General features: G+C 51.8%; 5 protein-coding genes across 5 annotated transcripts; 3 read left to right on the forward strand and 2 right to left on the reverse strand.

Annotated features, from left to right (window-relative positions):
- The first annotated feature begins 770 nt into the window (after positions 1-770).
- On the forward strand, positions 771-2573 carry J3458_021868 (uncharacterized protein). The gene is made up of 2 exons (XM_066122801.1): positions 771-1678; positions 1766-2573. The coding sequence occupies exons 1-2, from the start codon at positions 1337-1339 to the stop codon at positions 1772-1774; spliced, it is 351 nt and encodes a 116-aa protein (XP_065972021.1). The 5' UTR covers positions 771-1336; the 3' UTR covers positions 1775-2573.
- A 779-nt stretch (positions 2574-3352) lies between these two features.
- J3458_021869 (uncharacterized protein) lies at positions 3353-3712 on the reverse strand (the record flags this gene model as incomplete). Its single annotated transcript, XM_066122802.1, has 1 exon — positions 3353-3712. The coding sequence occupies one exon, from the start codon at positions 3710-3712 to the stop codon at positions 3353-3355; it is 360 nt and encodes a 119-aa protein (XP_065972022.1).
- A 3867-nt stretch (positions 3713-7579) lies between these two features.
- Positions 7580-7942, reverse strand: J3458_021870 (uncharacterized protein; the record flags this gene model as incomplete). The annotated part of the gene is made up of 1 exon (XM_066122803.1): positions 7580-7942. The coding sequence occupies one exon, from the start codon at positions 7940-7942 to the stop codon at positions 7580-7582; it is 363 nt and encodes a 120-aa protein (XP_065972023.1).
- A 5668-nt stretch (positions 7943-13610) lies between these two features.
- On the forward strand, positions 13611-14169 carry J3458_021871 (uncharacterized protein). The gene has a single exon (XM_066122804.1). The coding sequence runs from the start codon at positions 13659-13661 to the stop codon at positions 13968-13970; it is 312 nt and encodes a 103-aa protein (XP_065972024.1). The 5' UTR covers positions 13611-13658; the 3' UTR covers positions 13971-14169.
- Positions 14170-14938: 769 nt separating this feature from the next.
- Positions 14939-15241, forward strand: J3458_021872 (uncharacterized protein; the record flags this gene model as incomplete). The annotated part of the gene is made up of 1 exon (XM_066122805.1): positions 14939-15241. One exon carries the CDS (start codon positions 14939-14941, stop codon positions 15239-15241), a length of 303 nt encoding a protein of 100 aa, XP_065972025.1.
- Between the last annotated feature and the right edge of the window lie 2353 nt (positions 15242-17594).

Below are 17594 nucleotides of genomic sequence, written 5' to 3' on the forward strand. Positions count from 1 at the left end.
GGCAAACTGGCCTGACCACATTCCTACGACTTTTATTACTCAGGATCAAGAGCAATTGACGCGTTGGTCTTCAGGACAAAGGAAGAATCACAGCGCAGTTCCACGATGAGCAAAAGTAAAGAAAAAGAAAAGAACAAATGGAGACGCCGGCCAGACTAGGCATCTCACGCAGCCTCTCCGCGGCGGGCGGCTTGCCAAAGGCACCACCACCACCATCGAGGTTTGACATCATTAGGTGTCGAATGGCTTATCGAAAACAAACCTCGGTGGGACCCGCTTTCCAGCACCAGATCTTGAAATTTTGTCTCGGGCCGCCAGTGGCCATCGATGGTTGGCCGTCACCTACGCACGGTATATGAATACGTCCTGTGCTTGTGCTGTGGGCATACGGCATGGGAACCCGGTGAGGCGGCATCTTGATCCGGCCATCCTTTCTGAGGCTTTGCTCCGGCACCCCTGACCTTTTGCTATTGCATGGTTCTTCTGTCATGCAATGCAACAGGGCGGAGGACGAGTGGTGCAGTTGATCGTTCGTGTTGGTGTGAGCATCCATTATCGTCGCGTTGTCAACTCGCGCACCAAGCTGGGAAGTAGTTTTTTTGAGGAAAGCGATTCAGCTTGGCCAAAGCATGGTTAGCAGGCGCCTATCGGCAAATTTGGAAGCAGCCTTAAATTTGTCTGTCTTGCGGGGCAGATCAAACAAATCCCACCTTGGCGCTTATCAGAGCCTCTCAGTCCGCGCCTTGATAAGAGCGATGCAAGCCGTTCCGGTATCTATGTCTGGCAAGGGCAATCCGCCCCATGTCCAACCTCAAAACATGGGATGAATCATGCTCCTGTGGAGTGACACCTTCACTCCCGTTTTCGGTGCTGTGCTGGCCACTTCGCGGCGGTTCACTACGAAATTCAGTCAAATGGGACCATGTACGCGTCCTTGCGATCAGACGCCAGCTTCCGCGTGAAGAGGCGGTGTAAGTGCAGTTGGCAAAACAAGATGATTAATGCTGTGACCACTGGTGTTGTGCGTAGACGAATGAGCTGCCTTCACCTCAGTTGTCCGCCCGCGTAAAAGGAAAAGAGGGTGAAAGGGCGACGATGACATGACAGTCGTATGACGAAAAGCAGTCGGCTGGGTAAGGTTATGTCGCAGGTGGTCCTTTTTTTGCTGCTCGCGATCAACCACGGGCGACTGATCTTCACCTGGGCAGCAATTAGTTGGCCTGGTCAACACCGAGGACACACCTAGGAGTGAGTAATTACGATAATCCGAGCCGACTATTTTAAAGCATCGCAAGGATCTCGGCACCACTCGTCAGCCAAGCCGGTACGGAGTTGAATGAAGGAGGATGGGCCAACAGCCAAGACCAATGACAAGTGGCATGTCGCGCATCGAGGCGTCGCCCTCGCCGTCTCGAGAAATGAGCCTCGTTTAAAAAAGCCTCATGTGTACGGAGTACCGCGGTTGCTCGGAGCGCTTGGCACAATCGGAACCACATCTGTTCAGGAAGACAGCCCATACAAATGGCATGGCAAATACAATAGATGGTGCGCGCGACGGGCCAAGGGCTTTTCTTCCTTTCCCATGTCGGCTGATATCAAGATCGAACTTTGTGATAACCTCTCTTCGCCGGGTCGGCTATGCATGAGCAAGCGATGGTGGCAAAACATACATGAACCAGTATGAACCCTGAGAACCCTGAATTTTCAAACTCGGTCCCTCTTCTTGGCTTGTGCTTATCCATTTTGCTGTTCGGCCTGGCACAAGAGGCGTTAGCTTCGGCAGCCTCAAGAACCCCTTTGGCCGGCCATCATGAACCTGAGTTTCCAACGAGAGACAGTGGCATCCTTTAGAGAACACGCAAACGACGAGCCATGCGGCCATTTTCGACCCTTCTTCTCATTCAGAAAGAGCCAAGGCCAAAGAGCCTTCCTCCCTCCCTTGCTGAGGCTCCCTCTTGCCCTGGTCGTCTTTAGCCTGGGTCTGTCGGCCCGTACTCCGTACATACGATCCACAAACCAGGTCTGTTGCCCCCCACTTTCACATGTCTGACGCTCAATCTTTACTGTCGGAGCGTGTTTATTTTTGAATCTGCCAAGCTGGATGACGCAACAAGATATTGCCACATTCAGGAACATCGTCACGAGCATCGGGAGAATTTCACTGACCACATCGCCGCGGATGGTGAAAGTCGTTGGGCATGACGATGGGAAGTACTCTTGTTGCTCCGAGGCTCACACTCGGGATGTGGCCGGTGTACTTGACCCGCCGCCATTGTTTTTATGCAATACGGAAGGCATGTGCATGAGGTTTAGTTTTGGCCTTGGGAGATTGATTCCCATGTAGCTCAATTGGTCTAGAGACCACACGGGAAACAGTGGACATGAATGTTGCCAATAACAGAGAGGGATGAGATCAGGTATAGTGATTGTGATCCTTCTTGATTCTGGGATTCGGGGTGCTAACTGTGGCTAGTGACTGTGGATCGATTGGATGTAGATAGATCGGCTGCTTTGACCTGACCTCTTACACGGTCTCCATCATGCCACAGCCGAGTATGGACCACGGCGATACAGACCTGCCCGTTTGCAGACTCAGGTCAGGTTGTAACCTTGAAGTTCCCATCACCTCAAAGAACCACTAGCCAATGGTTTGAGGCGAAACCTGCGGCTTGTCGAGAATGAATCATGCTTATCGTACTCCGTACAAGCAAGTGGTATGGACGCACCAACCCTCAGCATCAGGTAACTTGGATATTGTCATCCATCTCGGTAGGATCCTCGTGCAATTGAATTAATTTGGACGAACCAAAATCACACCCACTCAATTTAACGCCCATCACCGAGAATATCATGCGGGCGGAGCATGTGAACATCATCGCGTCAGCCACATTCACATTAAAAAGCCCTCTTTTCACAAAAATTAACTCCTATCCTGGGGGGCTTTACGCTCCCTGACCGCTTTGGAACTACGCCAACTCCTGCACAAAAAAGAAAAAAAAAAGGGCCCCTAGACTTCCAACGACAAGCCAAGGCGTGCCACAAAGAAACGGCTCGGATCCGGTTCGTAGCCATGAGAGTGGAACCTCGGATAGTATCTCGTCCCCGTCACTCTTCACGGTCTTGACGAACGACCCTGAGCACGTCTGTCCATTGGTGGTTTGACCAGCTTGACACTTCTATTTGAGGTTTAATGCATGTTCTGCCTGGTACTTTTTCCAAGTCTGGGGTACACCCACGATTACCTTGACACGTCACGAAATGTCGCCAGTACGACAGCAAAGGGTCATAACCACCTGGTTTGTCCATGACGGAATTGGTTTACATGGTTAAATTTGTACTCGTCTTTGCCCGTTCACTTTCCGAAAACCAGCCTTGTGATGTTCCTCGTTGCGGCGGCCAGCCTGTCCTTGAAACTCGAGTCTGTCACGACAATCGAGCAATGCGACTGGCTCGTACGGGTAAACCACAGCAAGAGTTCGCCTCCTCGCTGCGTAGACGATAATGCCTCATGCACCTCTAGCCCAGGTATGCAGACGGCACAACGACGAGCGGCGCTTCGGTCCCTGCATGCTGTGAAGTGTATGAAACGGCTCGCTTGTAGTGGCTGCATTAATGCCGGTGTGTTTTCTACACAGATGCAACTTGGAGGAGGCGTGTACTGCTTGTAGGCGTGTGGTTCTGGTGGCCCGGCACATGAATCTTCAAGCCTCATTTCCCGCCTGGACGATCATGATTTGGCCCGGACGGAGTCGGGCAAACTACAACTGAGATGATGAATGCTAGCTTCTTTCAATCTAGACGAATTGGATTCTGTGTATGGAAACGCTAGATCTCGGTGTTGATGAGCTATCACTTGCTACCTTGATATCCTCATCACGAGTCCAGTCCCCGGGATTGAAACATCGATACGGCGAGGCAGACGACCAATCTTGGCTGAATGGACTTTCTGTCGTGTTATGAGGGAGCTGGAAAGTAGATTTACTCAAGCAGAACAAACCTTCTCATCATCTGCAATACCCATCGTGTTCGCGGCGTACACACAACGCGGAGCCCTTCCGTCATGCCGGGGCATGCATGTCCCCGTCCAATTCGGGTCTCTGTCGCGGACGCGAGGCGTATTGCACTTTGAGATGGACGTGAACGTACCAATAGGACAGCCGTGCGGCGTCGCAATAATGTACGTGATTGACGGGACCGACGAGATCGGCTGTGGAGGCGGGGAGGGAAGGGTTGTTGTTGACCTCCAGCCTGGGGACCCCGCATTCTGACGAGACGGCTGTTGTGGAGTGATTTGTGGCTGCGCGGGTTGCGTTTGGTGACTCGGAGTGGTTGGGCTCTGTAGTGAGAGGTGATTAGATGGAGATGTACGTGGTGATGGGGAGCGTGCTTGCTTGGATGCTCGGTCGTGTCTGTCCATACCAGTGTTCTGCTCTCTGTCATGGTGGTTGTCTCGACTAACAGATGGACCAAGAGATGTGAAGATTGGCGATTGATTGCTCGAGTTCGTACACTATGCACCGGGACGTATTCGGACGCCAACAAGGTCCTGCGGCAAAATGAACTCGTCACGTCCTCGTACAGGTTGCCTGCTCCACGGTTGCACGCACCTCAGCAGCATGAATCCCCATTTGACCAGTCATCTGCAATACAGCGACAGGCGCCTGTCGCAGAAACGGCATGGAATATCCTGTGGGTAGTCCTCGCCGCCATCCCATGGATCACCTTGGCGTTACAGAGACCAAATCCCCCTCTAGCTTGGAGTCAAGGGCCGCCTCGACGCAATCGTAGTCATGTTCGTCGACTTGCCTTTGCGGCGAGAGACACGAACATCGGGGGTGCAGCGACTGGCGCCGGTTCAGGCTAGTTAGGGCGGATACAGCCTCGTGAGTATAGCATGCTCAATGTGTTATCAAGAAGGGAAACGTGTGACGCAGGCCGGCTCTTTTGAGGCTCAAGGTACTTTAGGTCGATGTCTTTGGCGACGATGGTGCATACGGGGACATCGTGATGGATGTATGGTTGAATTGGATGGAAGTTACGCCTGAGATGGAAGGCAATGCGTTGTTGGCATCTCGGCAAGTGAGGATTGTCCTGTCGAGTTCGGGGTTGGTAGAGCGGAGAGCGACGACGGCGCGGCTACGTGCCGAGTGTTTCCTGCGACGATGAGCTTTGCAACTGCCATGATAGATTTGAAATGGAAGGAAGTGCCGGCGACTGCTTATAGTGAGAGCGAGATGGTCTTGCGAGCGTTGAAGGACACACTATTGACTAGTTGAGGGCCTTGTTGCTTGCTGGAGGCGTGTACGGAATCCTGCAAAATACTCGGCGCGTGCAGATTAGTTGGACTCAGCTTGAAAACAATTATTGGAATTCCATTCGCGCTCTCTCAGCTGAAGAGAAACATGGAGTTTGCCAGAATAACTTGTATAATCTGAAGTTTAGTTGACCACGATGTTGATGCGGCTTTTGTGAGTTGAAACCAGTTGCGACGTCGTCAAGGGATTCCGCAGCGGCTCTTGAGCCAATCAGCTTACACGGAGCCTCCGAAACCACAACTTGGAGGGGTTTCAGTTTCATACCTTCAGTTTGGAGAAATCCCAACGTCCTACAATAGGACAGCTCGCACCCCTTCTTGGCGACGGACCCAATATTGGCGTCGGCATGCAGAGGTCTTCAGTCAGAAACACTGCAAATCGTCACTGTTTGCAGTAGCCCGACCACAAGCCCATACAAGCCGACGACTTCAGGACCCTTCATTCGCCGACAAGGTATTAACACAAACCATGAGCCAAGTTTGGCCATCCTAGCGTCGTCATCGACAATGCACCACAAGCTTTTCCACACCACGTACGAAGGTGTAACGCTATGGCAGCATCCTCCAAAGCGTGGATCAGTCCTGGACTTTACAACAGCAGACAAGCTGCCTTCCGGACCGACAACGTCAAGATAATATTGGCGCACATGTCCGGCCAGCTGATGATTATCGAATTACATAGACTGAGTGTGTTGTGGTGGATGGTCTGTTTGCGTGTCATTTCACGAATCAGTGTTAAAGATACGCAGTGCGTACGTCGCGGATTACGTTTTAGCCACTTTGATGCATGCCAACGGCTCGGCCTTACTACTACCCAAGAAGGGTTGTAGATGAAAAACCGGACGACGACGCTTGGTTCATGGCGTTTTGTCTGTGATTGCTGGATAGAGGCGATTTAGGCACCGACTCTGCGACAAGATGAGGTTAGATAGTTTCGACAGGGTTCGTGATATGTTCTTCAGACTTACTATAGGGTACGTATACGTCGCCTAAACAAGGATTTGTGCTCCATGTTCTGCAGCCGAGTCGAGGCTTTTTCTCGTGGTAAGATGCGCCATGACAGCATCGTGAAGTATTGATGAAACTCGGCCATCGCAACTCGACTCACAAACAGCAGCCACGACCGTCTTCCAACAACGCTCATGAAGCTGCTCTTGGTCAACATCTCCCCCCCAATACCCAATCAGCGGCAACCAGAACCAAGAGCGCACACGAAGCTGCCCAGCTCACAAAAACATTGGCGGCCATGGTCATCAAACACCATCCAAGCCGTGGTGAGCAATCCGTCACATCGCTTCCATCAGAACCAGCGCACTGCCGATCCAACCCCCCCAACTTTTCAGCACTGGAGCCCCGAATATCTTCGTACGACAAACGATCCTGTCTCATCAACCCACGTCACACACACGTCTCGACACATCATTCCGCCCATCCCAGATCAAACCCAAGACTGTCCCCCCCGCAACTGAAACACATCGATCACCCACCGACCGCGTGGCGGCGGCAGCCACCAAAACGCACCCCACAAGCCAAGCTGCCACCGGAAGCAAACTCCACGAACCAGGTTCCTCACGTCTTCCTTTCAAAGCCATAAACTCCGCAAGGCTCTCGGGGTGAACCGACAGCAGGAACAGACGTCGGCGATTACAGCATGACCACCAAGCGCACCCTGTCGACAGCGTCCTCAGCGGCGTCCCGTCCCAGGAGGGTGCTGGCGCCAAGACGACGACACGTCCTTGTGCCTGTGCGCGGTGTCACGATGCCGCGCCATGCAGATGAGTCAATTCCCGAAGAGCAGGTTCGTGGTGCCTGCTGTGTGCCCTGTGTCTTTTGTGATGCGTCACTAGAGGTTATGGCTTAGGGAGGGTATTTTGACAAGCGCAAACCCCATGTGCAACACTCTTTTTTCTCTCCCTTTTGCATAAAGCGGCAGAGATTATAGCCTTTTCGTCCCTCGTACACTCCGTATGTACATGCGGCAGCCGGTATAAAAAATTGTAAACCATGCAATGGACAAGCCGCTCTGACGATCTGACAACGGCACGGAACATGCGCCCACCGAAACGCATATACGTGCATCGATATTAGAGAAACGCCGGCATGTCATTTTCATAACGCAAGCCCCCTGCCCCCAGGCGCCATTCATCACCACAACGTGGTTCTAGCGCAGAGGCGTATGTATAAGTGTACATTGTGGCGGCGGGGGGAAGCTCGCCTCACGACCAACAAAGACTGCGGTAACAAACAACTGGAAATTGCAGACGTTTAAAAGAAGTCCCAACAACCGAGTTTCCAGACCTCCCAGGTACCAGAAAACAAGGCCAACAGAGCGGGAGGAAATCGCTCCACAAAGCAGTGCATCCCGCTGCGGCCCTCGCCAACGCGAGAGCCCGCAGTCTCTTGGTTTTGCGGAGGAGAAGAGGGCTTGGCTGCAGGTGGAAGTTGCAATGGTGAAGGGCCTGGACTGTCTCTCTCCCCCGGCCCCCTGTCTGGTTTTTGCATCCTGGTGAGGGAAGATGTTACACGAGGAAATTGTGCATACACACGGGGTTGGGGCTGCTGTGTGCATCTAATGGTTGTAGAGACACACACACGAGCATAAGATGGGAAAAGAAGCAGAGCTGCCATTATCGCTCAGTTTGGGAATGAGTAGTCTCGACACTAGTATTTTGCCAGTCGAAGAGAGGGACGGGAGGGACGGGTCGATCCGGGTTGGCATGAGCAACAAGTTTCCTGCAATGGTTTGGATGTTTTGATTGCACATGCCCTCGCCATCTGTTGGCAATTGGAGAAACAAGCCTGTTCATCCACGCCTAGCCCAGTCCAATTAAACTCGCCTCGATGGACAAAACGCATGAACGCATGTCCCTGGCCAACAAATGGGCTCAGAATAAAACCATGGCCTTCCGCGACCGAGAAGAAGCAATACTGCGAGCTGTAGAAAGGATAATTCAAGCACCGCCTCAATCGCCATCATGGGCCTTGGACTTGACCTGTCAGACCAGAGGATACGCGGGATGCCGGGCTTTCAAAAGCCGTTGCAGCCACAGAATCGACTCGTGCATAATTTGTCCTACTATGCGGAGAACCGAGTACCGAGCACAGAGTATACAGAGTAGTATACGGAGTACTAGGACCTGTGCAAACCCCATGCCACGGCTTGCGCCCGCAAGTCAAGTTATTTGTTCCCGCATCAAGTCGACATTATATTCAAGGACAAATCCCGCAGAGCGAACACCAATGCCGCGGAGAAAAGGAAGGCCAGGGAGGATGCCATCAGTCGTTCGTATCGCACTGCAACCCAAAACCTGAAGCTCTTCTCCATACCCCGTATCGAGAGGCGGAACATGGGAACCGAGAGGCTTGAAATGATCCATTGCCACGCTTTTTCTCGAGACTTGGTCAAGGTGGGGAGACAGGCTCGGCATTGTGATGTGTCGTTTTCCAACACGCCGCCAAGTAAGAGCTGACGGACGTGGAAGAAATGCTGGCCGTCCGTCGCAAAGAGCTCTGCAGTACTTCGTACGCCGTACCCTATGCCAATTTTTTTTTTTTTTTTTTTTTTCAATGCTGAGTGGTTGGACTTGACTACCTTGAGCATAATAGTCCTCGATGCCTGGTCGTTGCAGGCTGCAAACCGACGGGAAGCAGTCGCCGGGGTAGAGCCAGCCGGCATACAATGTCGTCATGTTGCACCTCCGATTTAACCAGGTCTCTCTAACGGCTGCATTTCTATTACTGGCAGCATACTTACAGGGAGCTGAGTATCGAAAAAATACCTGTCACTGAGCCGGCCAAAAACAAGGGTCCTTCAGGAGGTCCATCTGCCCCAGAAAGATCGTCACTCGCACAGACCGACCGATGAGGATAGCTCGGCAGCCACCTTTTGCTCAGGGGTTGAAAAGAGACAGGATCTTGGTGGCTGGTAATGATGGTGAGCTGGGACAACTCTGTACATGTTTTTGATAACTCAATGTCTGGGTTAATTGCGCTCAGACTCGGCAAGACCACAATACCATGGTATCGAAGGCGCCGCAAAGAAGAAACTCGAGACACTATCAGTCCAAGAGCAAGGCCAAACTTACAAGCCAAAGATGACCTTCAAAAGAGCAACCACCAATCGCCTTCGTTATTCCCTCTGGAAAAGGCGATCGACAGATACTCAACCAGGCCGCTTGCTTCAACTGCCGGTATCATACACATACATACATGGAACTTAGCAATTTGCAGCTAATGACATGGTACAGGCACACTAATGCGGCTCAGGAGTTGACAATGCTTACAATAATCATGACAATTGAGACAGAAGGCGAAAGTGCGGCAGCCCGGATGGCCGAGTGTAAAAAACAAGACCTGGACACTTTCTGTTAGCCCCCAATCAAACCCTGGATGTCACCATGGAGTAACCCCCCTTGAGGCAAGTACATACGAATATACAATACACGCGCTACTTCTGTAGCTGCTGTTGAATACGCTATGCAAGGTACACGGCACATGTCGGGACGCAGGCATAAGCGAGAATAAAAAACAGGGAAGAAATCGTGGTTGATTTGCCGTATTACCCATGGCGGTACGGCGTAAAGCACATGGTGATGCCGTAATTTTGAGGAATGCGAACCGGGCGGACGGGCGTCTTGGTCAAAACAGTTTGACAGCTCAGAAAAGCGGCTTCTTGACAAGGCGACCATTAATTTTAGCCACTCATGCGGCCTTCGGTGAAGGGGTAGATGCATCATATTTTTGAGCAAACATTTTTAAACCCAATCTGCCCTCACCGAGTGCCCGTACAACATGTACATATGTGTACGTGCCGCTTCGTCTATCTGCCTTGATTGAAACAGAGTCGCTCGTCGGTATCTGCGGAGCGCATTGTTTTTCGGCCACTGCCACGGCGGCATTTGAGACAGAAGAACTGCGTAGCATACCCGCCAAACCCACGATGGATCGTTACCCGTGAATTTTCAAGCACAATCGAAATACTGTTGGTAGTATAACTTACTCCGTAGAAAACAAAGAAGTGTGGTAACCTGCTTCGGGCAGCCCGACTGAATCTTGAGCGGGCCCATCACAAAAACCGCCGCCTCAGAGCTACCATGCATCTGATGATCCGGGCCGAACGAAAACGATATCATTCTTTGGGTTTCATTGACACCTCTCGTATGCCTTTTTTTTGTCTTTGGCAATATTTTATTCTCTGTGCGCCGGCGTGTGCTCGAGCCAAGGTCGGACTTCGGGTGTGTATCCACGTTAGGCAAGCGCCCAGGTAAGTGAACTCGGTGATTTTGCTCGCACATCTCTCCCACTACCTGCGCTGCCTTCGATGCTGGTCCTAGACAATTGCTCAATTTGTGAGAGTCAAAGACCTTTTCTGTGTTCATTTGATGCGTCCCGGAACTGCTGGCGAACTCTTGCTTGCACCATCCCTCCGTCTTGTGGCACTGATGGCGTCCTCTGCGTGACGTCTGAACCGAGTTCAAACATTCATAACATTCATCTAGACCAGGGATCTGGGGAAGGCTGTGCAGCTGGTAATATGGGTTTTTTTTTGTGCTACGAGCCGTCTGGTTAGCTGTCAGTATCCGTACCTCTCCGTCCGGAGTATGGAGTAAGTCGATCCACGGCTCCATCAGACAGAGTTTGCAGACCCTCTCAGGTTCTTGGAAAAGAGCATCTCTTGGCAATCGATGTTTATGACGCGGATCAAGCTGAAATTTGTTTAATACCACTTGGGGGAGTGAGTTGCTAGACAGGGCTGGCAGGTAAGAGAGGGCTAGCACAAGACAGCAAACGCCAAGTTATGAAATTTTTTTCCAGAAATTTAAAAACACAAACCTTTTTGAAACAGGGGTCTGAACCCCAAAAAAAGAGCCCTTTCTTTTACTCAACCAGAACTTTGACATTTTATTGCCAAGACATCATGCTGCCCGGTGGCATCGCAAGCCGCATGCAGCCGAGCAAGTCCGGTCATCTTTCAAGCGCCCTGACCATTTTCGGGGTTCTCTGCCCAAGACACGGCTCGAGCTTCACGCCCCATTTTGTATTGACAGGCGTCTTGTTAGAATTTCATGCACTCTTGTACGGCACTGCAAGGTCCACTGTGTGGAATTCATCCCTCTAGAACGTTTCTGTTGCCTTGTTCTGTCCCTGCTTGCGTCAAAATGCTCCAGCCCGAATGGTAGCAAAGAAGGATGCAAGGTACGGCTGGAACCGACTGACGGAGGAATGTGTCAAACAAGTTACCTCCGAGCATTCTGACGTGTCCAGTGGAAACAGGGAAAGCCATTGGTGGACCGTGAATTTCTCTCCCTCACCTTCCAATGACGTGATACAAGGTGGCCGAGTGGTGTTTGGCGCAAACTGGCTGCTCACCGCGCATTGGCCAGAGGATCAACAATTAGTCTTTGTATTTCGATGCAAGGCTGAAGCTGGACGACCAAGCGTCCACCCCCGGTTCATGGATGTGGCTGCTGAGAAGGCCGGAATGTCGATCTCATATTGGCGACTTCACTCACACACCCCCTTCTCTCCCGTCGCGGGCAAGGCAAAAGCCAAGGGCTAGCTGACCATAGCTACTAGAATCGCCGACCAAAAGTTGCAAGTAATCGACCAGAAATAGCATGGGCCCACAACAGACGTCTGGACCAGCATGAGGACAGGACGCAGCTCAATCAGCCTATTTCATCAGCCTTGACCAGCCGACACTGCCCTGTGGAATGGCCTTGGGAGCTGCGGACGCCTTAGCAGGACTTAACGGCTGGCGCCAGTTCCTAGCAGACTTGGTCGGCGTTCACCTGAGCAGCGGCAAGAATTGCCCCCATGACCAAGGTGAGACGTACTGTCAAGAAATATGCGGTGGCCCCTTTCATTTCGGTATCCATCATTTCTTGAATTCTTCCGTAGTCTTGCCAAATCACCTGAGCATGGCTCGCTTGGTTGAAAAAATGGTATTGCGCCATCCGCAAGGTGCAGGTGAGCATACCACGGAGCTGGGATTTCGAATGGTCTGTTCTTCTTCCAATAAGAGACAGCCCACCAATGAGAGTCATATCGCAATAGTTTCGAAGCACAGCCAACATGGAAGCTCTCCAGAGGCGCCCCATCTTCTCGCCGGCGCTTGCAACCATCTGTTCTAATATTTGGTGGCCAGTATTCAGCCAATCCAACGTCTGCCTCGGCCATTCCGTTCCTTTGGGTTCGATGCTTGTTCACAGATGCACCGGCTTGATTGTGAGGAGAATTCTTCGGTTGGTTGGTCGCACCAGCAGATGAACCCTTCGTGTGGATCATATCCGTGTTTGGTTGTCGCATCTCATACTTGCTGCTGCAAACGCACATACATGAAGGAAGACTGGGCTTTTCGGCCCACGAACAGCTCCGGATGAAACGCTATAGGAGCTGCGGCAGCGGCATTTCTGGGATGCACGATTTGGTCGTTTCGATTTCATGTGCTAAGCCGACATGCATCAGCATCTCGTATCGTACTACGGAGTACTCCGCATGTATTTGACATTGAGAATCAGTGACGAGCAAGGGGTTGGCAGCCCTCTCGTGCTTAGGAGCTCAGACCCTCTCAGCCTTGTCGGATCTTGTTGTAATTAGTACTGAAAGCTGAAGGATCAAATGTGCGCTGGTGCTTAGCGTTTCTTTTTTGGGAGTTGTGAAAAACCCGTCGCTGCGATGTTGGTAAGCCCAGCACCAATCACATGATGTGATATTCGCCTTTGATCAGCCATTGCCCAAGTCGTTCGTTCATTCGAACAGTTACAACGCCGGGCAGCAATATCAAACCAAGCATACTTGAGGTCCCACAGGCAGTCGGCAGATGCCAACCCCGGATGGTAAACAGGTTCTCAGTGGCTGTAAAACGAGATCTAATCAAGCACAGGGGATGGATCCCCTGCAAACTCTGGCTGGAGCAACCAACCTCCGTTACCATGTTGTACTGGGTATGGGGTTGACCACCATCAGGTCTTGGTGACCTCGATGAAGAAAGCCCCTATCGATGTATCGATGAGCAATTTGCACTCTTCCACCAGGCAATTGGCAATAAACCAAGGGTTGACAAGCCCATGCTGTTTCACGTCAAGCGATGGGCTCCGACTCCGTTTGATGCGAGTGGCGCAGTCGTGCAGTGCATTCCTGGAGTTCCGCTCGCTGGGTGATGGACTCATGCTGCATTCTCCCGATTGCCGATGGCCTGGAAATCGTGTTCGATTCTATGTACGGAGCAAAAATTATCGAGTTGTTGTCACCCTCAAGTCCCTGGGCACAAGCACCTCAGACGTCAACTGGTTCATTTTTTGCTTAGCCGCTCCTGCCTGCTGAATTCCAGTCGACGCTCCACATGCAGAGCAGTGGGTCGAGCACGGTGATTGGCTCCGGTCCCATCAAGCGTTGGGAAGCCGATCTCAAGCACGTGGCCCGACAAGCCTTGGAGCACCGTATCAATGTCGTTGGACACGATAGATTGAGTATTGCAATGATGGACAGGGAATATCAAGTACGGGGCCGTAATACCGACCTGAGAACAAGTGGCGGAGCAGTTGCTTCACCTTGCTGCACCCTCGCTGCTATACACACACCGATAACATTGATATGGCAATCCTGGCTGACCAGTGGTTCATTTCGGGCTGTATACGGAGTATCGATGCATTAATTGGCTCTTGGAGCTCGTCATCACCATTCATGGTCTTTGGCGCCCAGATGAAAATATAAAAAACCGGTGACTTGGGCGTAGGCACCTGACTATCGCGCTCCATTTTATGATACCATAATACATTAGTGTGCGCTTCATGTTGGGCAAATTTATTCTGCCACACACTGTGATCAAGTCGAATCTTGATTTGGACCACTAGCCAATTCTAAGATTTGCTAGATTTCACCATCCTCAGCGAGAGAACGGATGGCGGGAGTAATCAACGCCTAGAAGCGAATAGGACCAGTTGACCTGAGCAAAATTAGTCAGGTGGCGGCTAGCCAACACGACAGGAGCCATGGCGTAGGGACATGGCGCTCGTGATTTGCTTGAAGTGTATGTCATCCAACTGACAGGTGTGGACCGAAGTGGCCTAGTGATAATGATCGCCGCCACACGATGGCCTGGACTACATGGGGCAATAGAGAGAGGCTGCGGGCTGCGGCGCAGACAGACTTTTGGCGAAAGGCTGGCGTCGTTGGTTCTCGACGTAATATGCAGGAATGGGAACGGGGTCTGGTCAAAACAAGTAAGATGTCTAACGCTTCAACTCGGGTGACGGGACAAGACGATGGTTTGCTTTGGCGGGAGAGGCAAAACGTTCGCGGCGCATCACAAAAGGGGATATTGAGAGACGCGATGCCGTCGGAGCGAGTGCCAGGAGGGTTGCATAAAGATCTTTCTTCCTTCCTTCCTTCCTTCCTTCCTTCTTTTGCTTTGCGCTCGATTACTTGCTGGTCTCATCTATGTCATCCATCTGTGCGCTCAGAATTCCAGAATATGCGGCGATTCCAGATAGAAATGTCTCACGGGGGCGGTGGGTTAAACACCTCGAACGACCGCAAATAGCACAGGCATGCCAGTCTGAAGTTACGGAGTTACTAGTCTCATAAACGAGCGACAGATCGGAATAAACTGTGGCATGGCCAATGGATGTTTCGAAGCAACCCATGGCGAGAGCAGCGGACAGATGCAATGATGTAAGGGCACGTCACTGGATTGTCTGCAAAGGGCATGTGTGTGCCGACAATGAGGGTAAAGCATCTGGTGAACAGAGTTGTCGTCGTCTGCGGGGCAAGCAAGCACCAGCCCGACTTTCAAAGGTGTTGAGACAAATGGCTCTATCAAGGGTCGGGGAGGCAGCCATCCTTCAACGACCAAAAACGACGTGCAGAGGAACAACGTCCGCTGCAGGTGCAATAGGCCGGTGGTATCACACTGCAGACAAGTAGTGGATGATGAACTTGTCCTCTCTCGGAACTCATCGCCAGCTCCACAAACAGCCACACAGCCAGCGGTTCCTGATCCATGGCATGCAGCATGTCTTCCTGGTCGCACGGGGAGACCGCAAGGGACAGATATTGAACACGAATGCGAGCTGTTGATTCAAAGCAGGATATTCTTAGACGGCGGCAACAAGCACGAATTCAGGGGTTAGTATTTTGTTTTGTTTTGTGTTCCCTGCGCGTGAACTGGAACGTGAAGAAGCGTTTATAGTATTGCGTGGCTTGAATCGCTCGCCCAAGTCGCCTAGCTGCAGACGGCGGCCAGGCCGGGTTGTGTGTAGTATGTACGTCTTTGCGGCGGGCAAGTTTTCGCTCAATGGTTACTGATACTAATGAGGATCATTGGTGATGACGGCAACCTGCTGGTTCATTCCCAGCATGGTGGCAAATCAAGGGGCCATGCATCCTGGGGACAGCAAACTGACGCATCATCATGCCATAAAGTGCTGCCCAAGGTGTAGAGCGAACCAAGCTTTCCGGGGTCGAACTGCCTAGCGTTGTGATAAGCAACTTATGTACGGAGTATGTTGCTGCAAGAATCCCGTTCGGGGCAAGAATCTGCCTCAGTGATTAGCACGGCGGGTTGACTGCCTAGGAGCAGTGACAGCATCTACGACGATTACCTCTTGCTGCCTTGACACTGGTCTAGCTATCCTCTTGCTATGAGCCATTGGCACGCAAAGCGGGGAGGGGGTAAGTTTATGCTAATAACAGCACAAAGAAGTTCGTGGTGTACCTGACGTCCGGGAGGAAAAGAAAATAGGCCAAATATTTATGGAGAGCGGGACGCTATAAGAGTGCCGTTCACTAGGTAAGCGGACAAGGGCGGGTGCACCAAGCCAAAAGAGGGCTAGACCATGCTGGAAGACAGCCGCCGCTAAACCCAGGCGGGGCGACGATGCACCCGACGGACAGCAAGCCACCACGCTGCTTTGATGCGAGGCTGCCTCAGGTTGGAGGTTGGCAGAGGACGGCAACGACTATCGTCTTATCACGACTTGAGCGACTGCCTGGGCGGCAAAATTGGAGTCCAATTGTCCGCAATCACAACTGACTGTCGTGACCAGAGAGTTGGTCCAGACTGAGCATCCATTCCACGGCGCTGATCAGTTGTCTGTCCCGAGACGTGAACAAGAGAATGAATTTCCGAGGCGTAAGTAATCCAAGACAGAAAGTATTATTCCCATTGGGCAGAGTTGAACAATTCGAGACGGGGCAGTTGTGCTGCAGATGGTTATGAATAGTTGTTCTTGTATATACGGAGGCTCTTTATGCATGGAGAGCTGGCCGTTGACAGGCGACGGAGTATAAGAAAGCGAAACGTGCAATGAGAAACAGCTCCACCCATCTATTTCTTGTCTTTGCTGCCTCACCCTTTGTGCAGACGGCCAGCATGGGGTACGTATGCATAATAGCGGGACGAGCCATACATGGTCCATGTCAATTCCCTGCAGGAGAAGTAATGGCCATTCATTGATGATGCCCTTACCCAAGGCCGATGATAATCTGCCGGGGTGGGGGGAGCAAAATAAAAAAGACTAGATGGCTAAAAAAAATGGCAGTGTGTCCCAGGACAAGGCACTGAAGAAATGTGACACAATCGAGCAGCGTTCGCCTTCCCGATGTCGCCATGAGCTCATCGCCCGGCCGGTGCTCGTGACTGGCGGGTGACCTCGCCATAATGGGGCACTGGCACGGGGAAGCACGGATAAGCTCGAGCTGTGCTCCATCGAGTCACCTCACCTCACCACTGGGATGGCATCATACCATCGTGGAAGCCACACGTTGATTTGCGTGCTTCACCAGTGCCTCAGGAAAAAGAGAAAACATGCACCGGGGAATATTCTACGTTTTGGACCCGTAGGAAAAAAAATCACAAATCACACGCACATTGCGGTGGTGCGACTAGGCCACTACAATATCGACTAGTCGCATGTACCGGCCGACGCACGCATTCTCAGCGCCGCCTTTCGTCGTTCGCCCATCAGCCATTATTGGATAGCAAGCTCGAGGCAGAAGGCAAATTGATGGACCAAGGCCGGCCATGTGCACCATGATGGCCTGCCAAGCGCTGCCGTTACCGCATTGCACACATGCTCTGAGCAGCAGCACACACAATCTCCTCCCTCTTGGCCATCCATGTATTCCACTTGGCACAAGGACAGCGAAAAAAGATGATAAAAAAAAAATTGCACAAAAATAACATTGGCAGTGGCCTGGTGTCATCAACAGCTCACGCCACGCACTAAGCTGGTGGCGCCCCCACATCGGGTCTGTCACGCCCGTCCTTAGGCGTAGC

The sequence above is a fragment of the Metarhizium acridum genome, assembly GCF_019434415.1.
Source record: "Metarhizium acridum strain ARSEF 324 chromosome Unknown scaffold_587, whole genome shotgun sequence".
Lineage (NCBI taxonomy): Eukaryota > Fungi > Ascomycota > Sordariomycetes > Hypocreales > Clavicipitaceae > Metarhizium > Metarhizium acridum.